This window comes from Neopelma chrysocephalum, unplaced genomic scaffold (genome assembly GCF_003984885.1).
Source record: "Neopelma chrysocephalum unplaced genomic scaffold, ASM398488v2 Primary Assembly neopelma1_62, whole genome shotgun sequence".
Taxonomy (NCBI): Eukaryota; Metazoa; Chordata; class Aves; order Passeriformes; family Pipridae; genus Neopelma; species Neopelma chrysocephalum.
This window is the reverse complement of record NW_020897719.1, coordinates 607,992-635,262: the sequence shown is the minus strand read 5'-3', so window position 1 is coordinate 635,262 and position 27,271 is coordinate 607,992. Positions and strand designations below refer to the sequence as shown.

At 35.5% G+C, this 27,271-nt stretch overlaps 1 protein-coding gene and 1 long non-coding RNA gene across 2 annotated transcripts in view; both read left to right on the top strand.

The window, feature by feature from the left end:
* Positions 1–19,511, top strand: part of MON2 (MON2 homolog, regulator of endosome-to-Golgi trafficking) — a 67,295-nt gene extending 47,784 nt beyond the window's left edge. The window contains exons 26-34 of the mRNA XM_027682183.1: positions 371–514; positions 1,041–1,058; positions 1,322–1,450; positions 3,254–3,444; positions 12,294–12,354; positions 13,659–13,782; positions 14,563–14,770; positions 15,567–15,649; positions 17,509–19,511. Of these exons, the coding sequence (XP_027537984.1) occupies positions 371–514; positions 1,041–1,058; positions 1,322–1,450; positions 3,254–3,444; positions 12,294–12,354; positions 13,659–13,782; positions 14,563–14,770; positions 15,567–15,649; positions 17,509–17,672 (1,122 nt within the window). The 3' untranslated portion in view covers positions 17,673–19,511. The remainder of the gene's footprint in view (positions 1–370; positions 515–1,040; positions 1,059–1,321; positions 1,451–3,253; positions 3,445–12,293; positions 12,355–13,658; positions 13,783–14,562; positions 14,771–15,566; positions 15,650–17,508) is intronic.
* An 838-nt stretch (positions 19,512–20,349) lies between these two features.
* LOC113967049 lies at positions 20,350–26,367 on the top strand. Its single transcript, XR_003534073.1, has 2 exons — positions 20,350–20,907; positions 22,708–26,367. It is a non-coding gene; the product is annotated as an uncharacterized LOC113967049 (long non-coding RNA).
* Positions 26,368–27,271: the final 904 nt, after the last annotated feature.

Sequence of the window (27,271 nt, the reverse complement as noted above, 5' to 3'; positions counted from 1 at the left end):
TTTAAATGTTCCTTGAAGTAGGACTTAAAGAAGATGTGTCTGAGATCTATATACAAGACTTATATAAGCCTTATATTTTACTGACATGTCAAAGTAGAGTCAGTAAAGAAAATATATCTCTTTTATTGGATGAGATAGCTGTATTTACTGAACTATATATGCTCAGGTACCTTGCCACTTAATTTACTTTAATAAAATAAGAAAACTTACTTTCCTTAAGCTGTTAGAACTATCCACTGTCTTTTATACAGCATGACTCTTGCATAGTCTTATAGGGGGATTTTTCATTAGGAGTTCCTTGCACTGATGCAGATGTTGACTGCAAAAGCTCAAGATATATATTAAGCTTTTGTATTTTCTTTTGGTATAGGCTATATGTGTGGGCTCAGAAAGTATGCAGATAATGTATCCTGCAATCTTTGACCAACTGCTGGCCTTTGTAGAATTTTCGTGCAAGCCTCCACAGTATGGACAGCTGGAAACAAAGCACATTGCAAATGCAAAGTATAATCAGGTAATTAATTAGAAATTTGTTTCACTTGGCTGGTGAATCCAATTGAGCTTCAGATACAGGTTATTCAGCAAGATGCATTTATTCAATCTGTAAAAACTTCACTGTGCATGTTGTGTAGTAAGTTTTTTTACATGCTTTTGTTATCTTCATTTACTCCCTTTACATTCTTCTTTGCTTTTATACTTTGTATTCCTTCATGTAGGAAAGGTCTTGCCTGGACACCAGACATAGTGAATGTGTCTGAATTTGTACAGTGAATTAATCTAAAATAATTTGTCCTACACATGATACTAAATTTAATACAAAGACATGATAATTTTGAATGGAGAAAATTCCCTCAAGCTGCAGATTTTTGAATTGCACGTGCTGTAAAGAAATGGGACATGTTCAGTAATTCTTTTTATCTGTGAACACTGCTGTTCACTAAGCATGAGCATCTGATTCAGTGTAATGGAAGAGGTAACTATTATGTATGTATTAATTCTTCTTATTCTGTTTGTCCTGCAACACAATGGAATCACACTAGATACAACTATTTGCACCGGTGAGTTAAATTTCCTTAAAGATTGTCCTAATGTAGTTGTCTTGCCTAGACTGCAACATTTCTCCTACTTAAATGTACTTTATTTCAACGTAGAGTACATTTTCATAGCCAGACTACGTTGTATTTGCAGTTTTGTTGCTTGGACCATATTAGCAAACCTTGCATGCATTAAACTGAGAGTTCAATGCAAAACGTACACCTTCTGTTCCTTAATTAATATACTTTCACATATAGTTTAGTAATTTACTAATTTCTTTTCCTAGGCGGAATGGGTAGCATTGAATTACGTACCATTTGCTGAGAGATCTTTGGAAGTTGTGGTGGACTTATACCAAAAGACAGCTTGCCATAAAGCTGTGGTAACGGAGAAAGTTCTTCAGAACATTATTAAGGTAAAAGTTTGTCCTGCGTATGCTCTGAATTTAATGAGCTTATATTGAAAATCATGAGTTTTATTTTCAGCTAGTGTTTATAAACACTTTCTGGGAAACCTAAAGCTGTAGTAAACAAATGGATATTTTATGAAGATGAGCAGCAGGTAATAATTTCTTTTGAAGCTGCAAGGCTATTGATTAGGTTATATGTATTGTTCTTAGCTGGATAATGTCAGCATCAGTATTTCACTGTTAAGATAAAAATTAACTAATGTGTTAGGCCTCAAAACTTTAATCTTTGAAAGTATTATGCACCTGAGTCTGGTAAGTAGGCTTCTTAGTAAATATGGCATCGAAGGCCAAAGACCAGTTTCTGTAGACTGGCGTATATATTTCAGGAGCCTGTGCTGTAGCTATTACTACTGATTTGCTTCTAATGACTTTGTGTGTTGATGTAACTATGGAATGTTACGGATGAGCAAATATACCTTTAAGGTGAAATTGTCCAACTTTTCACTTTTTTTGACCTTGTTTCCATTTCAGAAAAAAAAATTGGTAAATAATAGAAGTAATAGTAAATGTCTGGGAAAAAAATGTATCTGACCTAGGTTTATTTGTAATAACTTGGCTGACATCAGGTTTTTCCTATATAGAAATTTAGAAATGTGAATGTATTTAAAGTAGGTAATATTATGAATTAAATATTTGTATTTCAAAGCTAATGCAGTTGTTTTCTACTTCTGTTTTAATAGGATTAGTGAAATTGATATAAACACCACTTTTCTTTAACATTCACAGCTGATAATAATGTGATTCATTGCAGTAGATGAAATATGTTTCATGTCTCTAAGGTCCATGTTGATTTTGGAATTAGATTTGACATATACGACAAATAGCAGCAGAAAAAAATATTCTAAAATAGAGCTGGCAATAGAGAATTAATTATAATTGACTCCTTGTGAGAGTCAGAGTGAGTCTTTCCTCCCTTTGCTTTTCTCAAATCAAAGACTGCACTAACAGCATGGGGGACATACACGTAGTACCCAAACCTAGTCACTATGTCTTTGAAGTATAAATTAAATAATTAGTTTTCCAAGATAACTTACTATCAGGTTCTAAGTCAGTTTGGCTAACAATGCTAAAAGGGATCTATATAGTGTAAATAGTTCATGTGCTTAATGTTTTTAAATTTATTAATTACTTTGTTTTATAGGTATTGAACTTTCTATATAAAAGACTAAAAATTTGCCAGGTTTTCTTCTGCTCTACATTTGAGTTGTATTGCACCCTTTATCTTAGAATTTCTTACTTGTAAATTTCATGTGGTTTAACAGCAATGAGCAGGTTTCTTGCAGTGGTAATGTGTAGGAAAAGTTTAAATTTAATTAAGATTTTTTTCTTTAACTTGCACTTGGGGTAGCTTTCTAGGAATGGGACCAAATTCTCCAGAATACACTCATGGTAACAAACTGCCTGCAGTCTCTTAGATGTTAGGAAAGCCCATTTGTCATGCTTAGCAGAAATGGTGGATGACAATACAGAAAAAGAAAATTAGTGTGTAATTTCATAGTATAATTGATAATGGATCAATTCTGACTTCTAACCTTGTACTTGGCTACAGATCTGTGCTTTAGCCAACTGGTATATGGTAAAACATCTTTAGAATTACATTTTTAAAAGGCCATCTCATATATGAGCAGAAAAGGTAGGGATGTGTACTATCATCTCTGACTGTGTCCATCAAGATCTTCTGCAGAAACTTGCTGTACTCTTAGATTTGCCTGAGCCATTATAATTTTTGTTTCGACTTTCGTTTTGCAGACACTAAGAATACCTCTCAGTCTGAAATACTCCTGTCCTTCTGAAAGCACATGGAAGCTAGCTGTTTCCTCTCTTCTCAGAGTTCTCTCCATTGGACTACCTGTTGCAAGGCAGCATGCATCTTCTGGAAAATTTGACAGTATGTGGCCAGAGCTAGCAAATACTTTTGAAGACTTTTTATTCACAAAAAGGTAAACACAATTTCCTTCTTTTTTTTTTTAAGGGAAATATTTATAAGTAATTTGTTCACTAAATGTGTCAGTAGAGCTATTTTATATCTGAAAATTATTTTAATGAATGATGGAGAAAAGGTAACCGATGTCTACTTCAAAAAAATTATACTTTTAGAAAGTAGTAGAAAAAGCTTAAATCAGAAGGTGAAACATAAAAGCAAGAAAGAGCTCAACTGAACTCTCAATACAAGGCAGAGTCGTTCTGAACAGGCCAAGGAGTTCTGTATGGACTCCCAAGGACATCTACTATAGATTTGATAGAGTTACTCATATGTACTCAATTTGTTCCTTTCTTCACTTTGACCAGAATTGCAACAGTAATTTTTTTTAATTACGGTGAACACTGTTAACTATATGTATTTCTCCTTAGTTTCATCTTGAAATATTCCACTAACTATGAATTTTTGAAAATTATTTCTTACACTACTGTTCACTTAGAAGCCCATAGTTATCTTGCATTTGTTTCTACTCAAGATAAATTGACTGTGCCTTAATAATTAACCACATTTTATTTATGATACTTTATGAAAAATGTAGCTAAATAGTCATTTATAACTAGAAAGACAGACATATGTATAAGTACATTCATAGTCTCTCAAGAATGGAACACTGTAGATGTGGGCATGTACAGTGGGTGGGTTGAAAAAGTCTGGAAGTGAAAAATAATAACAATCAGAGACAGACAATCATAGAATCATAGAATGGTTTGGGTTCGATGGGACCTTAAAGATCATCTAGTTCCAGCCCCACTGCCATGGGCATGTGCACCTTCCACTAGACCAGGTTGCCCAGAGCCCCATCCAACCTGGCCTTGGATCTATTAATTTGTTCAACTAAAAGAATATATAATTAGGAAGACATTGTAAATCTTCAGAATATAGTAAGAGCTTGCTCCAGAGAAGAATTTTTTTTGTCCCTTGACAATGGGTAAAAATGGATTTCAGTACAGCAAAGATTATCTGGATTAGACACTAAGGAAACCTTTTACTATGAGGAAGGTTAGGTATTGTAGAACATTGCATAGCAATGGGATGGAACTTCCATCTTCTGTGAATATCTGTGAGCAAGCATCTTTTAGGAGTAGTTTAAGTATACGTAAGAGTGTTTCGGACTAAAGGACAAGGTGGAATATGAAAAAATTAATTCCCTGATTTTCTCTGTATATGCTGATAACAGTAACAAACTAATCTTTCTTTTTAACAGAAAACAGTAGGGTTTGTCTGTGCCTTACACTAATATGCTTTCTATGTGTATGCATTTAGTTTTTAAACACACAAAAATCAGCAACTAAACAGAGCTGTATTTACTAATGATGGATAAATAGCAGCTTGCACAATACAAACAAAAAATAACTACTGATGAAAATTAATTTTAGAGACACATCAGTTAATGAAAATGTTTGTAATAAAGAATGGCTTTGGCATTTCACCAATAGGATTACATGGCAAGCAAGTGAAAAAACTTTCCATTGTTTTTGCATTTACTTGAAAGAAAATTTTATTAAATAGAAGGACCTTAAAATAGAAAAGATCAGCATGACTGCTTAAAAGACAATTCAATCATCCAAGTTTTTATGCTTCCCTGTTTCTTTAATTTATAATAATCTTCTCAGTATCTTGTTTTGGGTTTGTTTTCAGCTGCAGTTAGTAGTCCTGATTGCATTCTGAAACAGTTAACACCCTATAATCAATATCATTCTTTGGTTTGCAAAATGAAAATGAAGGTTTTTCAAGTTATTGCAGAAGAATCTATGTTCACTTAGAAGTTACTTTGGGAATACATACTATTTGCTGTAAATTAATTCTTCCTAAATATCTGCAAAACAGATGAAACATTTCCTTTTTGCACATTCTTAGCTGACCAAGACTGGCACTGCAACAGTTTCTTGTTATTAATTATTCATAAATCCAGGGAAGTAAAATTATCATAGATCTTCAGTGTAATTCAGGGTAATCCACTATCATCTGCATGAGGTTTTTTTGTCAAATAAGTTGTCCATTTTTCTTAATTTATAGTGAATGATTTATACTTCCCTTGAAAATTATTTCAACCATAGAAATTTCATCTTACTCTCTTGCTTGCTAGAAATGATCACTGCTCATATTAATTCTAATAGCTTTTGCCAGCTGTCATTCATGGGCAAATATTCTCTGGATGCAAAAGAAAAATAGTACTTGTGTGAATATTTGATGCCCTATCATGTCTGTCTTCACTTGTCTGATTTTGCCTCTTTAGAGACCAGAGTATATTCTATAATTATACATACAAAATGTGATTTAGGGATCAACTTTTTCATCATGATTGACGATGTTCTCAGAAAAGTTGTAGGAAACTTTTTTCTTCTTTCACTTAGAAGCTTTAAGGTTCAAAATAATTTAAAACACTAAAAACAGGCTGGTGGTTTATAGAACCACATGGCTACAGCAAGATAATTTTGCCTGTTATTATAATTAATGGCCATTATAATTATTCTTTCCAGGCTTATTGTGAATAGACAAATTTTGCTTTTGTAGCTGTATGTTGCATGGCTACAGAATGTCTGGTTTGGGGTTGTAATTTTTTTTATCTCTCTAACGTCCATCTTTTTCGAAATAGAAGTTTGTCTTCCCAACTGTATGGTTCTGCTACTTACAGTTAGAGCTCTATCCCTTGGTAGCTTTAGAATAGATAGCCTTTCTGTTCCCTCTATCAGCCTCAGTCTTGTGGTCCTAAAAAAAGTTAAAGCTAAAAAGGGAGTACATATTCCTCATGCCAGTAATCAGGACAATTAGTTATAGCAGTTATTTATCCTTTTCTTCATCCTCTTCCTCCTCCTCCTCCTCCCCACAATGCTACTGAAGTGTGCCTCTTACTGTGATGCAAGGAGGGCTCTAGAGATAGATGTCAAAGTTCCTCACGTTGAGGTAATTCTCTTCTGATTTTCCTTTAGTTAACTCTTTCTGCACTCTCTGCAAGGTGCTATGAAACTAGCCTTGTCAAGTAGGGCAAACCTGTCCCTTTTGTATTGAAATTTTCTAAATTGTGTCTTCTAGTGGATTGCAGTGGCAGTTTAGTCAGTCCCTTAAATTTGTAGTTGTTCCATTTGTAAGGAAATTGGATTCAGAATTTTCAGATTTACTGTGTTCTTTCAATTTTTCTTTTTATTATAATTTTAATAGAAAATATATGTTAATTGGAGCGGTGCCTTATTTCAGAGTAATTTGGAAGAATCTATTGACTGTTTTGAAAGTAACAGATTAAATTTATTGCTGAGTTGATGTCAACCTTCAGATTTTAGGGGAGGGCAATGAGAATCTACTTTCTTTTCCAACTATCCAAGTTTATCCTCTATTTAAGGCCAGCTAGCTGGCATAGAACTAGTTTTTGGTGTGTTTTCTGATTTATTTATATTAACAATGAGTTGTGTTTTTTAAAACTTTTGGTACTGCTTGAATTTTTGTCCATATCACCAAAATCAATTAACCAAGCCACAGATGAGAAGATGAGATCACCCTCTGCTCTTAGTGACTTGTAAACTTGACTTGATTTTAATGACCCTGCTGAACAAGTGGCTTTACTGCAACTGTGAGCCAGGTCTTCTCTGGTGGCTTTCCAACTTGCAAATATGCCATGCAGGACAGAGCAGTTATTAAGTCAGGTGCAGAAGTGTACAAATTTGGCTAAGGCCAGCATGGATTGAAAAGGTTCTGAAGCACAAAGAATTTGGCAAATACAATTCAGTTGACACCCCAAGAGGCTATGAGTGAGACAGAGTAATTGCATTACTGCATTGTCTGGATTTTTAGCATTCTCCAACGTGTCATGCCTTGTGACAGGAATACAGTTAGATATAATCAGTTTGACCTGAACATGGTTAGAACTGAAAATTGTCTTTCTTATGCTGGCATTCTGTAATTTTTCCTAAGCTCTTTGCTTCAAGGAAACTGGAATGTTATGTCACAAAAAAAACATATTTTTCTTCCTTCACTCTTGATACATTTTCATACTCCACACTTTCCACTATTAAATGTTCTAGATGTTTCATGTTACTGTCTGTCTAGGCTTCATGCAAAGCTAGGTAAAAGGCTTCCTTTTGTACCTACTCTTCAAACCCTTATTCTTCAAAGTTGACTTGGGACTTCTGGGATAGTTCTAAATATGAAACACCTGCATCTCAGTGAAACTCACTAATGCCTTAATGCAGTCAGTCCTCCTAGCAACACTGCATGACAGATTTGGTTAGGTTTTTTACTTTTAGCTGTGTTCATTAAAATATGCTGTTGCATATTGTCTCATTTTTCTCTGCATATTCTCCAAGTTTCTACCTGGCTAAGATGAAACTATTTCACTGATGTTCTACATATTTAATCAATATTTTAAACGTTTTTCTAGTCTAATTTGTAACTCTTTTAGTCACTGTGGCCCTAGAAATCACATGTGTAGATAACCTAATATTGCTTTGGACAGTGAAACTGAGTTGGCATTGGTTAGTTAGACAAGAGGTCACTGTAGTTTGAACTCTTAAATTAAAGCACTGTGAATATTTGTGTTTCAAATAGTGAACCTCCTCTGCATGGCCCCACCTGTATCTTTTGGACAGGAACAGACTTTCAAGCCAGCTATGGAGCTGAATGAGAGGAGATACTCACTGATGTTTAAAAAGTACAAAAGCACAGCAGAATTGGTCTCTGCAGCTTTGTACATCAAGAAATTTCACATATAGCCAAAAGAGCCCAGGTAAATGAAAAAGGAAAATGTTACTGTCTTAAAGAATTAACAGCTTCCAAGAAATAAGTTTCAGGTTTTTTCAGTTTTTGGGTTTTTTTTAAAAGCAAGCTACAGCTGAGGAGACTCAATAATCTTGATTTTTATTATAAATCAAAATGACATTTAAAATTAATACATTTCATGTAACTTAATTTACACAAAATTATCTTTAGTAAGAAGCTGATCTGTTTATTATTTCATACCATTTTTCCCAGAGGCTTTCATGGAATCATGTCAAGCCATTATATAAAATAAAATTCAATGAATGTGTGTGTATATACATAATTTACTAGAGCAGAAGTCTGTGCTCATATGAGGGAATTAAATCAATACTTTCCCAAAAGATGCTTCTGAACAGAGTGCTGCTGTGCACAGCAGGACTCCAAGTGCCTGTTGGCTCTGAAGCCCTGCCTAGACAGTGGGCAGTGGCTGGGAGCTCTGTATCTATGGAAGTTGCTGCATCACATGGCTTCTTATCTTTCCTGCCTCTTGACCCTCCCAGTGCAGTTTTGGCCCCTAGACAGATGTTTCATATAGACACCTTACAAAAATCTATTTACTTGGGAGTAATTTGCTACATGAACAAGTATGTAGCTTAATCTGTAGCATATATGGCAGATCAGATATGGATGACTAGACAGAAAGGTCTTAACACCTCTTTAAGTAAACTTCAGCTCAGAAAGTCAGTCATAGATAAGGAAGTGTCAGAGTGAAAGCTTCCCATGTATTTCAACATGACATGCGTTTCCACGCGTAAGTCTACATTACTGTTTAAAGGTTTTTCATAGTTGACAACTCTGTCACAAAAGGTACTGATTGAACAGCTATTTAACATTTTATTTTGTTCTTTGTTTTCAACATTATTATGATCAGGTTCTTTCAAATTATTACAGAGATGCCTCTGCCCAAAGAAAGGTGTCAATGAGACCATATGCTGAAGTCAATAGTATGGATTTTTATTTAACAGTAAATGTGAGGTAGAAAGGGATAGAAAGAAATAGAGAAAAGAGAGGGGGGGGAGAGAAAGAGAGAGAGAGACAGATTAAGTAGAAATATCACCACTCCATGGATTCCAACAGCGTCCCATTGATCCTCTTCCTGTGGTCTTCCCAGTGGTGAGAGTCCCAGTCTTGTCAGTGATAGCTGCAGTCTGGATCCGTCAAGGGAAGCCCAGAGTGGTGAGGGAAAAGCCCATGGTGGTGGAGGAAGTCCTTCCTGTGTGGGGAGGAAAGAAGTCTGTTGGTGAGCGAAGCCGAGGGTGGTGAGGGAAGACCTTGGTGGTGAAGGAAGTCTCATGTGATGAGAGAAGAAGTCCGTTGGTAAATAAAGTCTAGGGTGGTAGGGAAAGTCCCATGTGGTAAGGGAAGAAAACCAAGTGTTGAGTGAAGTCCATGTGTGGTTTTTTATTGGGTTTAGGCTTGGTGGGAACACCCTCAGTACCTCTCCTGGGGTGGGGAGTTCTACGTTGGATTCAGCATTCCAGTCACTCACACCTGTGGATACATTCTTCTGAGAGGATAACCAGACAATAGTACCACCTTTATCTTATCTCAAGTTCCTGTCACAGTCCAAATTAGCAGGCATATTCGGGGAGGGGTGGGCTTCAGTGAGCAGCTGCTTCTTTGCACAATTTGCTACAGTGGACAAAAGTCTTCCAGTGATTTTAACAACGTTTAAGCCATAAACCATTTCAGTGTCTCACAAACATGTAACTCCAAACTTCTTGTCTGCCTAACATACCAACCAATAATAAATACAGTATTTCATATTTTATTTTGTTTTTTTTCTAGTCATACATGTAACACTTGTCTGTTTCATAGAAAGGGTGAAGTTATCTACATAAAGTCTCTTTGAGGAGGGGAGATATATTTATTTTTCATGCAGGAACATTGGTACATACTGTCATAATTGTCTAAACTGAAAATTGGCTGTAGGTGTGCAGACTGATCTTCAGATGTCTTATGCTAAGCACCCAGAAGATGGGGAAAAAAAGTTTATCTTGGAAAAATCTTATTTGTCTTGGTCAGCAACATATAGGAACACTGGAAAAAAAATCAAAAGTAATAAAACAAAACAACCGCCAGCTAAGTTAACCAGATTTGAATGAGATTTCAAAACCTCCAAAGTTCTTAAACCTTCCATTAAAACTGGTGGGATGGAGAAGACAGGCCCAGGTGAGTACCCTTATTTAGACAAGGCTGGCACAGGTCCACAACCATATATTGGGCAGCTGCCTTGCCTGTGAGCATGTGCTTAGCTCTAAACTACCCACCACATGTCTGTTGTTTCCCGGGGAGGGGGACATGGGGTGGAGGAAAAGCTGGGAGTTTGGAAGTAAGCCAAAGGATGCCAGTCTGCTTGTCACTACAACAGTGCACTGATTCCTCTGCTTACAGAACAGCTTCGTTCCTTGTTCAGTCCAGAGGACTGTTTTCCTTATATCTGCCTATTCTGCCATAAATTAGGCAGGGAATGTTGTGTCAGATTGACCCTATCATTTTCCTTCCTTTTCAGTAGTGACCGTCCTGTGTACTTAATTGGATGGTTTCTCTGGAGTTTAAAAAAAAAAAAAAGGCAGTCTAATTTAAGCTGCATTGTAACACACAGCCGTACACAGTACCTGTGCGTTGAAGTATCACAGACAATCTTAATTCCACTATTGCTAACCATTCCTTTCAAGTGGTCAAATTTCCAAACTGTTCCTCTGCTTGAAGATGTCATAGCGTTATTTTTAAAAGTTAGAAGTAAAATCAGTGGAATACTTAAGGATACTTAAGGAAGGGTGCAAGGTGACTACACTGTAATAATTTCGTGATTTGTTCTTTTAGCCTCTCAATTTATGTAACTCAGAAAGTTCTCGTACCACAAGTTATCCTTAGCTCATAATCCATTTTTCTTCTAGTAATTGTGCTAACTGTATCTTAAATCTGTGTAGACTTTAGCAGCCAATCCTATGATTATGGGGTTATAAGCAAGGTAATTCAGAGTTAACATATTGTGTGAAGTACCTTCTTTGGTTTTGGGGTTTTTTTTCCCTCCCCAAAGTGCAGTAGAAGCATATCTGTAAAGCAAAATAGTACATGATGAGGACCCATGACCTTTATTTCAGAGTAGCTCTAGGGTGGCAAGCAACTATGAAAGCTTGGAGTATATTTTTTTGTTTAGTTTCATTGAAAATGAATCCAGTTTTATGCAGTCTTAGTACCAGACATGAACCAAGGTTTATAAAAGGAGATGTCTGAAAATTTAACTTGAAAAGCCCATGTCTGATCCAAAGTAAAACACCCATGTAGGCACATCAACTGAAGTAGTTGATTGTTGTCCAAGTAGGAGGCCTTTACTCTTTCTGCCCTGCTGAGGAACTTGGCCCAATAAGTCAAAAGAAGCATAATCCAGCAAAGTAAAGGAAATTCACTGAACAGGTAGTCCAGTAAGTACATGGAAGGACCCATAAATGAGATAAAATGTCACCTGAGAAAACCTCATGACTGAGAGCTGGCATAAAATTTCCAATCAAATGATACAAGATTTCCAAATGTACAAGCAGGTAGGATCTTGTGAAGTATTGGGAAATTTTCATGGTTGAATCACTTTTGAACATTTCATGTGTAAATAAATTTTTATGTATAATGGAAGAACTGCAGAAAGTTCTAAATGTCTTCAAAACTATTGTTTATAAAATGGGTTTTTCTTTTAATAAAAATTATTAAGAATAAGAACAAGTATATAATTTCAATTATCAGGGACAGTAATGTTCCAGTAATGAAAAGCATTTCATTAATGTAGAAGAAAATGTAAAATTAAAATAAAGTTTTTTACAGTTGTACCACTGAAAATCAAAAGTCTCTTTCTTGCACAGTGATTGAAAATATCAATCACAGAATTCCATTACACCAGGTTGCTCAAAGGCCATCCAACCTGGCCTTGCAATCATTAATTATTACCATATAATAGTACCAACTTGATGCATGTAATAACTTTAAATGCAATGCATTTTCCCATACTTATCTCCTTACACATGTTGTGAATTTAAAAGTATAACATAGTATGTTTATTTTTAGTACACCTCCTGATAATCTCTCAATTCAAGAATTTCAGAAGAATGAGAGTATTGATGTTGAGGTAAGGAGCCTATAACATATACTGAATCTCATAAAGAGTTAGTGACATTCACAAGTTGCATTTGGTTCTGAAATAGTTTTTTTTAAAGTTACCCTTTCGGTATTTTTTCTGTGATATTGTATTCCTTTTGGAAAACAAGACAGGAAATTCATAGGCCCAAAATTCATCTGCTTTGGGGTGATGCGAAAATTAGAAGGTGGAATGCCAAAAACTACTTCTTGTCCTCTCAACTTCAAAGCAGCGTAGAGCAGCTAAACCAGAATGTGTTTCTGCCTCTAACACATTACATGATCCTTACTTATTGTGTTATTGCCAAGCAATTGCACAGGTAATTGTAAACCACAGAGAAAGCTGTCAATTAAACCTGAAGTGAGTGCTTTCTGCATTGAAGGGGGCAGTCAGCAATGAAATCGTTGCCCTTCAGATGTGTTCCCAATACTGAGAAGCTTCTGCATAAATGAAGAAATGATGTCGTGTTTGTGCAGCACAGAGACGGGTGTAATTGTAGAGAGATAATGTTTGGTTGGATAAGGCTGAAGAAAATGAAGAGAAGATGATACTTGAAATGAAGAGGGACTTGTCCCCTTTCACTCCAGGACAAAGAGATGTGGTAGAACAGGGATTAGAGGTACAAAGCAAAAGGAGTTGCAGAGAAGACATGGCAGTATGGGTTTGATTCCCTGTCATCTTTCTAGAGTGGCAGCTGGGACACAAAGATTTCTGGATGAAAAGCAGGAGTGGTTCTTCCTGCACTGAGCAGAACTGTCAGATCTAATGCATTAATTTATGGAGATCTAAACCCACTTTGTTCCTGCATGGGAGCATCAAGACAAGGATAGAAAGCATTTCAGTTAATGTATATTGCCTTAAGCTTGTTTAGGCAATAAACTCACTTGTTCTGCTTTGCAGATGTTACATTGTAAACATGTGATATGTGTGTTAATGTTGTACTGAGGATATTGAATTGTGGGGAGGGAGAGGGAAATTCCTAATGTTAGATTGTCTCTTTTCAATACCATAAGTTTGATTTGAAGAATATACTTCAAATGTCAGTGGAAATCTCAGTGATAACTCCTTCAGAAACTCTGGCAAAAGTGGGGGAAAAAGGTTTATTTTTTCAAGTTTAATGTTCCGTTCAAGACCACAATTTTGGATGTATCTGCAAATTTTAAAAGCTAGCAATAGAAGATTTTGTAAAGTTTCATTAGGCCTGTCCCTCCTGTCTAATGTGTCTGTCTTCTTCATACTAGATTTACAATTTTGATATTCAGAAAGCCAATATAAATATATTTAATTTATTTTAGGTGGTGCAACTTATCAGCACAGAGATACTGCCATATGCTAATTTTATTCCTAAGGAATTTGTTGGTCAAATAATGACTATGCTTAATAAAGGTTCAATACATTCTCAGTCATCCTCCTTTACAGGTATGGTACCTGAATGACAAAAGCTATGGTATTTAAGTCTACTAGAAAATAATTAAAATGTTGTGAGTACTTACTCTGATAAAGACTTTAAGTTCCATGGCACGTATTCATTATAGACTGTTTGATATCCAGCTTGTTTATATAAACTATATTTTGTGGAACTTGCCAAGCATTCCTTGCAATTTTTTAAAAATTATTTCCTTACTGCTTGGACAGTATCGTATATAATATTGTACTTGTGTTAGTTTCTACATAGTTTATTTTGCTTTGTGCCAGTTTTAACAAAAATTTCAGACAATTGTAAGACACACGTAATATCCTGTTCTGAAAAACAAAATGACCTTAGCATAACTATATGGTGTACCTAACCAGATACCTTCTCTGCCTTTAAGAAAAAGTCACCTATGGTCTTTTTTGAAAGATAAAAATGGACATAAGCCATTACATAGAAAAATATTTGGACTGTACAGTACCAAATATTAGTATTTATGCTTAAGAACTGGGGTTGCTGGGTGTTTGATTTCATGTATTTTATTACTAAAGCAATGTCAAGTACATGACATGTTACTGAGTATGTTGCATAATTCATCTTTTATTTTTTGAAGTATTGTGATTTTTGCAGTCATTTTTTATTAGAATGTATTCTTAATATTTGTTCTTATCACTGTTAATATTTATTAATACTAGAGGATTGATAGCCTTTTTTCAAAGTATAATAAACCGATTGAAATGCAACATCATGCACACTGGACAATTAGATATGTCATTTTACTTTGACAGAAGCTGAAATAGATATTCGAATGAGAGAGGAGTTTTCTAAGGTGTGTTTTGAAACACTGCTCCAGTTTTCATTCAGTAATAAAGTCACAACTCCTCAGGAAGGCTACATTTCTAGGATGGCACTTTCTGTGCTCTTGAAAAGGTCACAGGATGTATTGCATCGCTACATAGAAGATGAGAGATTGAGTGGCAAATGTCCTCTTCCACGGTATGTACGTTTTCTTTAGGAACTAAAGGTATTACCAGGACTTTATGAGAGGAAGGTTGCATTCAAAATATCACTCAGTCATGAAAAAAATAAGGGGATGGGTGTTGAAATTTAAAAGCCAGGGAAATGTTTGTGGGGAAGACATTTCAAAGAAAATGCTGGTACCAATTTTTTGTTGAAAAACCTTTAAATAATAATGGTCGTATTCTGTGCTGTTACATTTTCAGTTACTGAAACAACATATCTGATATCTATAGCATAATACTTCTGAAATCTGATTTCTTTTTATTCCCAATAGAACTATGTGTAGTTATTAAATTGAGATGTGGAGTCTTACCAAAAATAAGATAAAATATCCCAACAGCAGCATTGTGAATCATTACTCAAGTAACTGTTCTTGAAATGGAAAAATTGACTGAAGTACTAAGAAATTCTTTAAAATAGGAACTTATTTGAAATTCACTTAACTTTTGAAGGTTTTGATCATGAATGTGGAAAATGATTATTATGTTACTGTTAATCATGTATTTTGATATGAGTATTTTCAGATTGAGATGTGTATGGTGTTACTGTTTAGAGGATCAAATTTAAAGCTATCCTAGCTGAGACAACAGCAATGATGGTGGTAAAGTTAAAGAAAAATGATAACATTAACCTCTAAATATCCTTTTAATGGCAGGCTTCGTTGCAGCTGTTTGCCATTAGGTGTTGTTTTCATGTTGTGTAAGTTTCATAGAAAACTTATATTCTTAAGGCAAAAATGAGTAGTTGACTGTTTGCATTTTTTCCTTTATAGGCAGCAAGTAACAGAAATCATATTTGTTTTAAAAGCTGTCAGCACTCTCATAGATTCACTTAAAAAAACTCAACCTGAAAATGGTAAGTTACTGTTAAACAACATGGTTCTAAACAAGGTAACATTACATCTGCCACAAAGATGTATTTATTATTTCCTGTAGTAATTTTCCCAGAAATTTGAAAGAAAAGTGTAGTCTGTAAGATTCAGTGTTTTGTAATTCTTTGTATATGCAGGTGGCAGGTAGACAGAAACAAAAACCACAAAGTTTTTCCAGTATGCCTAAAAGCATAAGGTCCTAAAATATATTTAATAAAAGAGAACCTCAATTTATGGTGTCTTTTTCTAAAAACAAAGAAACCAAAAAGCTGCCATAAAATGTTAGTGGAATTCCTAAATATATGAAGCCTTGCTAGATCCTTTTTTTCTTTCCATTATACCTTTGTAGGTCTTTATGGATCTTGTTCACATAGGTGCCCTCTGTAGTTGAAGCAGGTGTACAAGCTAAATGCACAGACAGGCTGGTAGATACTTAAACTTGTGGTGTTGCTATCGCTCTCTTCCTGCTTTAGTACCTCATGTGCCCTGGATTGAGAAAGATGTCTTAGCTCATTGATGCCCAGGTAAATGGTTGACAGATGTATTTAAAAGGTTGAATTAAATGAAAGACCTCAAATTCATTTATAATCATGTATCTTATTCCTCCTGTAAGCTGTGCCTACAGTGTATGTGTGGAGAGTTCTTGCAAAAAAACTTAGTCATGAGTCTTGGTATTGGACTCTGAAATTCTGGCAGAACTGCATATACAACACTTCCCTCTATTTCCCTGCTTTTGATATTACAAAGAACAGAAAAAAACCCCTTTTCAACCCTGAAACAAACAAACAAACCAGTCTTTCTGGAAAAACACAGGCAGGTGGGTTTCTGGAAAGAGGCAGTGCCTCATTTGCAGCATCACTGAGCAGCCAGAGTTACGATAATGTATTTTCCAAGGCTGATGGCAAAAGGGTGCAGGCAGAACTATGCCAGGATGCATAAAACCTTTTGGCAAACCCTGAAGGCAACTGAAGTACTTTGGTGGGTCTTCCTCTTAGAAGGGTAGAGTAGCCAGCTCAGCTGGACTGTTCCCCACATCCCTCTTCCTGTAATGAGAGGCATTCTTCCCCTGGTCCATATGCAGCAGTGCTTGCCAAACCTCCTGTGCACTTTCTTATAAAGAGAACCACCAGACAAATTACAGAATCACTTCACTCCCACTTCTTCTACCTTGTAATAATTTTATTTATTTACGATAATTATTAATTAAATCGGGGGTTGTTTTCTTTTGAAAGCAGAGCTAAAACAGAAATAAACAAGGAAGTGACATAATAAATAAGATTCATGTTTCAATGTTTAATTTCACTTGTTGGAGTAACAAACTTTACTATGGATATTTTTTTTCTTGGTCCAGTGTTTCTACCTCTGCTTTCTATAGCTCTTGTAATCTGGAATGATCTGAAATCAATAGCAAGTCTCAGTGCTGACAATTTTCCAGAAGTGAGATGTGCGTCCAGTTCAATTTTCTGTCTGTAGCAGAGAAAAGCGGGCAGAAAATGCACGTGCATTATAGATTTAATAAAAGTATTATCTTAAATTTGTCAATTCTTCATCCAGAAAACACAGTGAATGACTCATATGTAGAAACACAGGTGCGTAGCACCATTTTATGGATACTATCCCATCTGGCCTCCAGTTGTGGCTGCAAAAAAAGAATATGGCTCTCCTGCAGAAATCATGCCTCATATCTGAGTGCCCTGTGGGGATGCCATAGTGTCTGTATAGCACTGGGTATCTATGTTTAGGCAGCTGAATGTGCCCTTATTTATACAGGTACTGAAAAAAAATTTGTTGTAAGAATTTGGACAGTAGTAAGTGATTCAGTCTGTTCTTTTCTTCCTTGCAGTTGATGCTAGCACATGGGCACAAGTTATTGCCTTGTACCCGACTTTAGTAGAATGTATTACCTGCTCATCCTCAGAAGTGTGCTCTGCTCTGAAGGAGGCACTGGTTCCTTTTAAGGACTTCATGCATCCACCAGCATCCAAGGTACAAAATGGAGAGTCTTGACCCCATAAAACTTCTTTTTTATTCTTGAAGGGAAAAAAAGTATCCAAAAATGTTTGTTCCCGGGTGAAGTTTCTCTGAGGAAATCTCTTGTGACTAGTACTTTGGCAACTGTGCTGACTGCCTTTTAACTGTACTAACAAGAGCTCAGTAAGTCATGAATATAGGCTATATCTCAAAGGTTCCAGAGTGAGTAGCAGTGCAAACCTATAATAAATTTAACTGACTAGTTGGAATCATTTATAATCTAATGTACTTGCTACAGTATCTTGAAGTGGTGATTGAAAAGTGGGCTTATGTACAGCTTGTTGTGTATGTGTTAATGATGTAATTAAAAATATTTCAATTCAGTCAGATTTATTAGGCTGGTGTTTTGCACCCTTTTTTTGAAGTACGAATTGTACTAAAATTTTATGCAAGATGGTACTGTAACATTCCATATATCTGTAACCAGCCTTTGTAAACAAAGGGAACTGATATACTTGTGTGTATAATAAATGGTACAGTTCTGTATAAAATAGTTGCATTTATTATTTAAATTCTTTTTAAAATATTGATAATGTCAAATGCTTGAAAATGTATTTATTATGAATAAGTTGTATGCTTGCATTTTTACTTACAGTTTGCCTTCTAAATTGCCAGATATGCTCATTCATATCTGATCATGTTATTAATTTTTGCTTAATTGAATGTATCTTCTTTGTGGCCATTGGACATCTACAGAGGGTCATATAACAGAAGATTGCAACAAGCAGTCACAGTCTGCTGATCTCAAACTTCAGAGTAGTTGACCTGAAATAAGTTTTAATATGCAGAAATCCACTGTAGCACTTCAAGACTACCATACCTCACTTCATAATATATTTTTTCAAGATGTTTGTTTTACTTAACTCTATCCATTTTTGTAGTTGCAGCCTTGCTTTAAAAAAAACCCCAAACATATTTGAGGATTGTTAGCCTTTTTTGGCCTTCTTAGCAAGTATCACAGTCTTTGAATCATGACCCAAGAAAGGTGATTTCAAGTATCTAAAATACTTGGCTGTAATACTGTGTTCAGTAATTCTAAGTGCTTTGTTTTGTAATGTCTTTTCAACCCAAACAAATTGTTCTAATCTTTTAATTATAAACTGTGTCTGGTAAAAACCGCGAGAAGTGTAGTTTTGAAGATAGTTACTCATTTAGAAATGCAGTAAAATTTATCATTAAGTAAATGTGAATGTTTCACTTTCACGTAATACACAATTGAAGTAAAACACTTTTAACAGTATTGTTTTTTAAGTTTGTGATCTAGCATTTAAACTGTTCTTTAATTCATTTTGATTTCAGTAATGTTTCACCTGTATTCACATATTTTTAATCTGTGATGTGAAAGCACAAAGGCCAAATATATATTAAAAAAAAAGACAGGTGCCTTCCTATGGATTTCAGAGCTTATATTTAGGGTTTTGTTTCTTCAAGTCTTTTATAGATATTAAAAGAGATTGTCATGCATAAGAAATGGTATTACATCTGTTTGCTTTGCACTTTCCTGGCTAAAGGGACATTGATTGGTCCATATGAACAGGTGTAAAAGTTGGAAGCTTCAAGCTGAAGATGTGATGAACTGGTCAGGGCTACCCTGCATGAATAATGTTCTTCAAGCAGGGCTTTGGACAGGTTGCTCCCACAGGGCTCCAGTTTATGGTCCTTTTTAAAAGCTTTCTATTTCAAAGTACAGTAAATATTAAAGAGGCTTCAAGACCTTGCACATTTCTGTGACCGTAGTTGCATAGAACTTAATTGTGAAGCGTGGATAGTTTTAAGAGAACATACAGTTTACATTAAAGAAACAAGTTCTTCTCATCAATAGAATTTATGTCAAAATACCTTCTGTGGAGGAGCAATTCCAGTATACTGCAGAACTGGGTCTCGCATACAGGTAACAACATTATCCATACTCTGAAAGTGAAAACCTCACAACTGCTCTCCTAATTAGTGGAAGATAAGTCAAGGTCTATGAGGTTATTAAGGAAACAAAGCGTAGGACAGGAAAGAAGGGAATTAATTTGTTTTAAAATATATTATTTTAATCAGAATTTCTGGAAAGAGGTGTGCAGACCAAGCTGTGGGTAAATTTGTTTCTAATTAGTTTCTAATTGATTTTTCAGTAGTAATACAGATGCATTTGTCCAATGAGGTAAATCTTCATTTTTATCTGTAATTCAAAAAGGGAATGCATTAGTCTTTCCTGACTCTAGAACTTAGGCTATTTTACCACCTATAGACATTAATCTTCCAAAAATTTTGAAATAAACTACCAATGAGCTAACTTTCCTTTCTTTCCTCTTAATAACAAAATTAATAATATCTGTGCTATTTGAGGGGTGTTTTGGACATGTAAGCTTAGGTTGACTGTATTAAAACTGCTTTCTTTTATTTGGTATAAATACTTTGAGAACTAAAAACAAAGCTACTTAGCTTAGAAAAGATGTTTTCATTGAACTTATTTTATCTGTGAATAAGAATTATTCCCTTTACTGTGCCTTCTTGTCCATCACTCAAATATTTCTTCCAACCTGGAGTATCAGTTTCTTTTTTCTCTTTGTACTTTCTGCTAAACATTCTTAGGGCTTCTTTGATGCAAACAGCATTTTTGAATGTTTAAATTTCACATTTTTACATGTTTTTAGCAAGGTAAATCACAAGAAGTAAAACCCATGGACTTTTTCAGGATCGGGGTCTGCAGTGTGTCACTGAAGGCAGCTAGAAGAGGGATACAGCTGACTGTATAGAAATGTGTCAGCTGGAAGTTAGAAGATAAGCATTAATTGCTTGTTGAATGTAACCACAGTCTTCACCTTTTTCCTTCTTGTCCACAACTTTAAAAAATACGTGGATGGGAATTCAAATTATTAGATTATTAGCATGTTCATATCAAGACTTTGGATTATTTGGGAAAACTCATATGTCTCAATGCCATGACCATTGCCTTAATGTACTCAAGGATTTAAGATTGCATAATAACTGATTATGGAAAAAGAAAGAGGCCTCAAGCTGGGAACTTCTTAAAGAACATCTTATTCTTAGAAGTAACCTACAGTAGTTATTTGCTTATCTTCAGAGATGGTTATCTAACTGGAATCTGTTTTGTTCCCTTGTACATGAGCCTGCTTCCCCACCTCTTTTATTGGTGAACTATGGAATGTTACTGGACATTAAACCACATGAAACACATGGTCACTGTAAATTATTTATGAGAGTAAGTAAGAGTACATCTGTGAAACTTCAGTAGTTTTTCATCATTCTGCAGATGGGGTTCTTTCTTTACTTAAGTTGTTTCTTCTTGTCAAACAGCAAATCTTCTCATAGATGGCCTTGAACTCTTCAGGCAAGATATTTTTAGCGAGATTAATGCCTTTCTTTTCCTCAGCACATGACAAACACAAGTACTAGTCATCAGTGAGAGAAGGAATTGCTGTCCACACCTGCCTTGTGAGCAGTGCATATTCTGACTGCTACAGGCCTGTAAGGTGTTTAAAGTGGGGTGCATCAAAGTTCCAAATAAGGCAGCTAGTGTGTAGGGTTTGTTTAAATTGGAATCCAAAATTGTGCATAGATATGGCCTGTATCCGTAGGTGTAAACCATTTAACCATCAGCAAAATATTGATATTATATTTTTATTCCCTGCAAAGAGCTTACTTTCTCCCTGGATTTTCCACCCCTACCTTCTGACAGTACTTTTCTGTGTGTGCTTTTCTGCGTGTGCTTCAGGTGTAAGTTTTTGGGGCAGGGACTCTTTGTCTATACAGCATTTTGTATATCGGGGCAAGTATAAGTCCAATAAAAATGACTGTAAAAAGTCAATGTAGAAGATAGATTTCATTTGGGGAGTAAATACTCTTTAGGGTTTATAGCTGAGTTGTAGTGTTCAGGTTTATGTCATATTCAAAGTATCTGACTGCTGTGTAATTCAAGATAGACAACATTACACCCCCTAGGAACCAGTTGCTGGGATCAAGAATGACTACAGCAGCAGCAAGTGAGAAAAATATTGCATGGATGGTTTAAGAGTGAAATTCAATACTCGTGATTCTTAGGGAGGAGGGAGAACCTCAGAATAAAAATGACTGGACTTGAAGAAGGCAGCTCAGAAAATTGATAGGGGAGATCTCACAGAAGACAAGTTTGAGTTAAGAGAGGAACTGAGGAGATAAGACAGTTCCTTGGAGATGTGAAGGTCTTAACTGAAAATATGTGCCAGACTAGATGTAATAAGAGACCAACTCAGCTAAACAAGGAATTTCATTGAATTCAAATACAATGAGCGGAGGACCATGGAAGGTGGAAATTCAGATAACGCCAAAGAACAGTGTCAACAGATAGGGATGAAAGTAGATGAAATACACCAGTCAGCTGACGGAATAAATGCATAAGTAGTAAAAGATTTGCACTAACAAAAGTTCTGACTACTTAAAAGAGTATGGCTATTGACACAGGTGATTGGTGTTTGGTTCAGAGCTGCAATTTCTGTTGAATTTTTTTACTGTTTGTTACAGCGATGACTGATCTAAAAAGTCACTGCCAACTGCCAGTGTATTGCTTGTGCGTATGATATGAGTGACAAAGATTGAAGAAGCTTGCCTAGAAAAAGGAAAACAGGATAGAAAATGGTTATATCCTGTCAAATTGACTGAGCCGGACAAATGTCTTCCTGGTATTTAAAGAACTAATCTAAGTAATTTCAGCATTTTAAAGATCATCTTTGTGATGTCCTTGTGTCCTATCAGTTAGCGAGTAACATGCTAAAAACCAATCCTTCTATTTCTGAGCTCCTTATTTAAGCATTTTTGTCTTGATTATGAAACAACTTTGATAAAAAGGATAAGGTAGCTGTGTGTTCACTGTGCTAACTGCAGGACTTCACTAGCAAGAGATGAGACCATTGCTTGAATTTCTTATCTATGTTTAGAGGAGTTCTCAGATAAGCTTATTTTTAAAATCAGTATGATAAGCTTTTCTCTTTCCATGTTAACATGTTTATTCCCACTGGTGGTCCAGATGCCTGCCTTAAGAATCTCATAAGAAATCTCATTTATCTTCTTTTTACCTGAAGCATGATATCCTTATGGAAGGAATGAGTTAAGTACAGCTACCATCTTTTTCTTCAATCAAAAATACTGTGATGTTGAAGCATACTCAAAGGCATCAGCCCATCAGTCTGTTTTGTTTTCAGAAGAGATTACCAATAGAGAGAGAAAGAATGAATTTCTTACCAATGAGAAAGAAAATCCCTTGGAAGTCAGGTCTCGGTTTGGCATCTGCACAGTTTTGTTACTGAAGACTCTGATCTTCAAACTGCAGTCATACCTGTTGCTCTCTGTGCACAGAACATCTGTCTTAGTCTTGGCATGAGTCTCCATGACCAGTGGTATCTCCAAAGCTGATAGCTTTAAGACTGCAGAGGCTTGTGAGGATGTGACAGCTGGAAACTTGAAACTTGTCCAAACTTGACATTGTCTAATCTGTTGTTTTTAATGTTAACTATTTCTTACTTGGAACTATTAAAGTTGCCAAGGAACAGCTTATGTTTCTGGCTTCCTTGCCAGAAGACTCACTCTTCTTTCCCCCATCACATCACAAACTAATGCCTGGTCATGAGGGGAGGGACTGAGAGGCTCCATAGAAAAATGGCGGCCGAAACTGGATTGCCATCAATTCAGAGAGAGCAGAGAGAGCAATCTGTTTTGATCAGCCTCTCTCATGAGAAAACATGAAGGGGACAGGAGTTTTAAGTGCATAGTACTGCTGGCATGTACATGTACAAAGACCTGGTTTCTGGAGCACATCGCAACTCTTACTTGCAGATTTACTTGCTGAACATCTCTTCATGCCCCCTTGCTTGGCGTAGCATAATGTGGTACTACCTTACCACTAAAATGATCCCCAGAGTCTGCACAAAGTACTGTCCTGAAACAAATGAGGAAAGAGAAACATTTGTCTTAGAACAGAGTGATTTAAAAATCTTCTTTCAAAATATGATGTTAATAATGTCTGTTACAGCTGCATGCACTATAATATCTTAAAATTTGAAGCAGTTACCTGTTGCCAAAGTCTCAAAGAGAATGCATTGAACTGATGAATGGAGTAGCACAAACCCCTCCCTCTTTACAGAGTTAAGAGTGGGAAGCAAGTTCTTGAAGTGCTAAACTACAGTCTGTAGCAGTAGCTGTTTCTCGCACTTTAATTTCAATTTAATCAGCTCAATTCAAACAACTAGGTCAAATTTGGAAATGGGTTAGGAATTGAAAAAGTTTTGGGTTTTTTTTTCTTTCCATACACAGGATAGACCTATGAAGGTAAAATCCACTGTTATCTAAAAGGTGAAGGCACTGGCAACCAGAAACAATCAGTTGTCCTCTTTGTTAACAAAATGTATTTCATGGATTTTTCCAATACATTTAAAACATATCTAATCTAAGAATTATTTCAAATGACATTTTCTGTATTACTGCACTTTGCATCCAAACAGAGCTCTTGGCAAACTAATTAAGTGCTACATAATAAAAAAATGTATGCAGACATTTTCAGATAAAATGTAACCATTTAGCATCTAATAAGCTATAGAATCTTAACTATGAAAAATGTATTCCCTAGTTCTAAAAGGTTGCCAATCTTTGTGAAGTGACTATATTTAATTGCAAACAAGCATTTAAATAATTGCTAATGAAGTAACAATAATCTTTTAGAAGAGATAAATATAGATGCAAAATCAGGCTTAAAACATAGGTTTTTGTTTATTTAAGTCATTTTTAAAAAGAAGTTACTTTTGACAGAAATCATTCCTCCTGTAATCAAACTTAGGAGAGGCAGTAAGTAGTATGTGCTTTGAGATGCACAAGTTGGATTTCTTTTCTGAGATTTAGGTAACTAAAATATTGAGGTCTATCACAAGATTAAATAACCTGGCTTTCATTTGCAATCAGGGAAGACAAAATAGGCAGGCCTGGCAGGAGAACCATTCTATCCTAAAAGAGGTCACGTAAGTTGCTATATGGTAGTGACAGCGCTTGCTAACAGAGCATAGGAAAACTTTAGGCTTAGACATCTGGTGTTTCATGGGGTTTTTTTTAAGTTTACTTTAAACATCTCAAAATGGAGATGAGAGAGCTACAGTAAATGCAGCTGACCTTGCTATTGCCATGTGTTGATGGTGCTGCAGTTTTTCTGAGTTCCCCTAACAGCATCTTCTTTGTGGTTTTTGTTTGTTTGTTTGTTTGCGTTTTGGACCTTTATATGTCCTTTGCAAGGGGCCTACTCTAAGGCTTGCCTGTTCCCCCCTCCTCCCCCCTCCCTCGGAGATCATGTTTAAATATTTGTTTGTTGTACCCTGTGTCTGCAAGGGATAACATGCTGTGACTTCCTTGTTGTCATGGCATTAGTCTAAATAATTAGACAAAGAGTTAAGAGATCTACAGTTACAGTTACAGAAAACTGAGCTCTTTTTGAACTTTAAATTCTCCTTGCTACTGATGTCTTGGTTTTCCATTGCTTCCCCAATCTGGACAAGTATGTGACATTATTGTCTTCATGAACTCAGTAAACTGAACTAAACATTTCCAGTCCTGCTACACTTTTGTACACTCATCAGAGAATTTTTCCATTTTTTTTATATTACATTTAACTGCTGCTTTTCCCCCAAATGTTTCAGCAAGGGTACAGTTACTTCTGATACCTACAACTTGGTGCCTGAATGCTTATTTTTGTCATTTGAATTTCTCATCTCTGAGGAAAATGAGAAAATACTATCTAGTAAGACTGAGTTCTTTCAAAGCCCCTACACATTCACACTCTCAGTAAAAAGACTTGAATTACTGAAAGTAATTAAAGGCTCCCATCCTCAAAATCTTTCAAGCTTTGCATTACAGGATGTGGGACAGACAGAGGGAATCAGAAAGGTGGGTGGCTCCAACAAACATTTAAGGTCTTGGAAGCATGCAGATTGATACCTGTATCCATCTGCAGCCTTGCATATTTCCTAACCTTTTAGGTCCTTTTTCATTGCTTTCCAGGATCTGCTTTAATGACTCTTGGAGTTCTTGTTTTTAGATAAATGAAAATCCAGAAAGAAAATATCAGTGTAGGTGTTCTGATTTGCCATATAATAAACTCTGATATACTCTTAAGTATCTGCCAGTACTTTGTACTGATATCTGATTATAATTTCTGCCTGTACATGATAAATGACAAATACTTCAATTAATAAACTTAACCTCCAAGAGGAAACAGTGTTCTACTATTGTTTATCTCCCCTTCATATAAATAATTAGATCGATCCAAATGATGTGGTTTAAATTTACATTTTACTTTCACCCAGAAGTGCTGATTTTCCTCATATAGAAATTGCTAACTTCTTGTCTAAGAAACTTTCTAAATGTTCTCATGATGTTAAGATGGGTTTCAGTCTGTTAATTAATGAGTGTAAAAGAGACCTTAATTCAGGAAAACAAGTCATTGAAGTGTGAAATACTGATAGTCTTGAGTAAAAGTTGCTTTACATTATAGTTGAAGCAGCTTGAGAACAGAAGGGAGCACATAAAAAAAAAGGTAAAAATTAACCCAGAATTAAGTAAAAAATTTAATATTCCACGTATGGAAGATTTTTTCCCGCTACCAATATATTTTGTAATGTAGTTAAAATAAATCTGAATATTTTATAGGGAAAAAAAGTATTATAATATCTAGCTTTTGCTTTTCTTTTTAATAAACACTTAAACTTTCCCAATTTTAAATGGTGTTTCTTTTTCAGAACTGGGTTTTCATGTGTATGACAACTGAGTAGGAACAGAGCATACATTTCCTTGGTGCATCTGTATTTGTAATACTTTGCCTCTCCTTATTTGACTTCAAATAGCACAACAATTAAGTCTCATTGCCCCTGTGAGAAATAGTATTACCTGGCTTTACCGAGGAAAACAGGAATTGAGAGAAAATGGTCTGAAGGAGATCAAACAGTCCCTTCCAGTACCAGAAGTAAAGGACTCCGAGTTACTGGGTACTTCCATTTTCTCAGCTGTAGAATGTTCTTTAATGTGCCAGGCAGTATCAAAAACATATGTACTTCATCAGCATACAGAAACTCTTGACATGTTTTCTCCAACAGAATGTCACTGGTTTAAAAGTCTTTTAAACAAGCGATCAGTGATCTGATTGTGCCTGATGCTTAATGTAGGTAGCAATTTCAAAAATGGGGAACCATGTCATTTTATCTTTGTCTCTAAGGTGGCAATGTTTTGGCTGCTTTCTAGTGTGACTTTCTCAACTACAGCTTTGTTGCAAGTTCTCACTAGAGGCATTGCATTTCATTCTTAACCCGTGTTGCAAATAGTTTTGCACTGGAAACTCCAAGACTTGTGTATTATTTCCATATTTTGCATCACAGATTATTGTTAATACAGTCTTTGTAAACGCAGTTACACATTTTATTTTAAACTCTTGCAGTCTAATCCCTGTTGTGTGTTGGCAGTTGTTTTTTCAATAAATTTGTTCATAAATGAGTTGGTGGTGAAGGGCAAGAACGATCGACCAGAATGTTAGTTTAACTTTGGTGAATCTGTAATGAGGT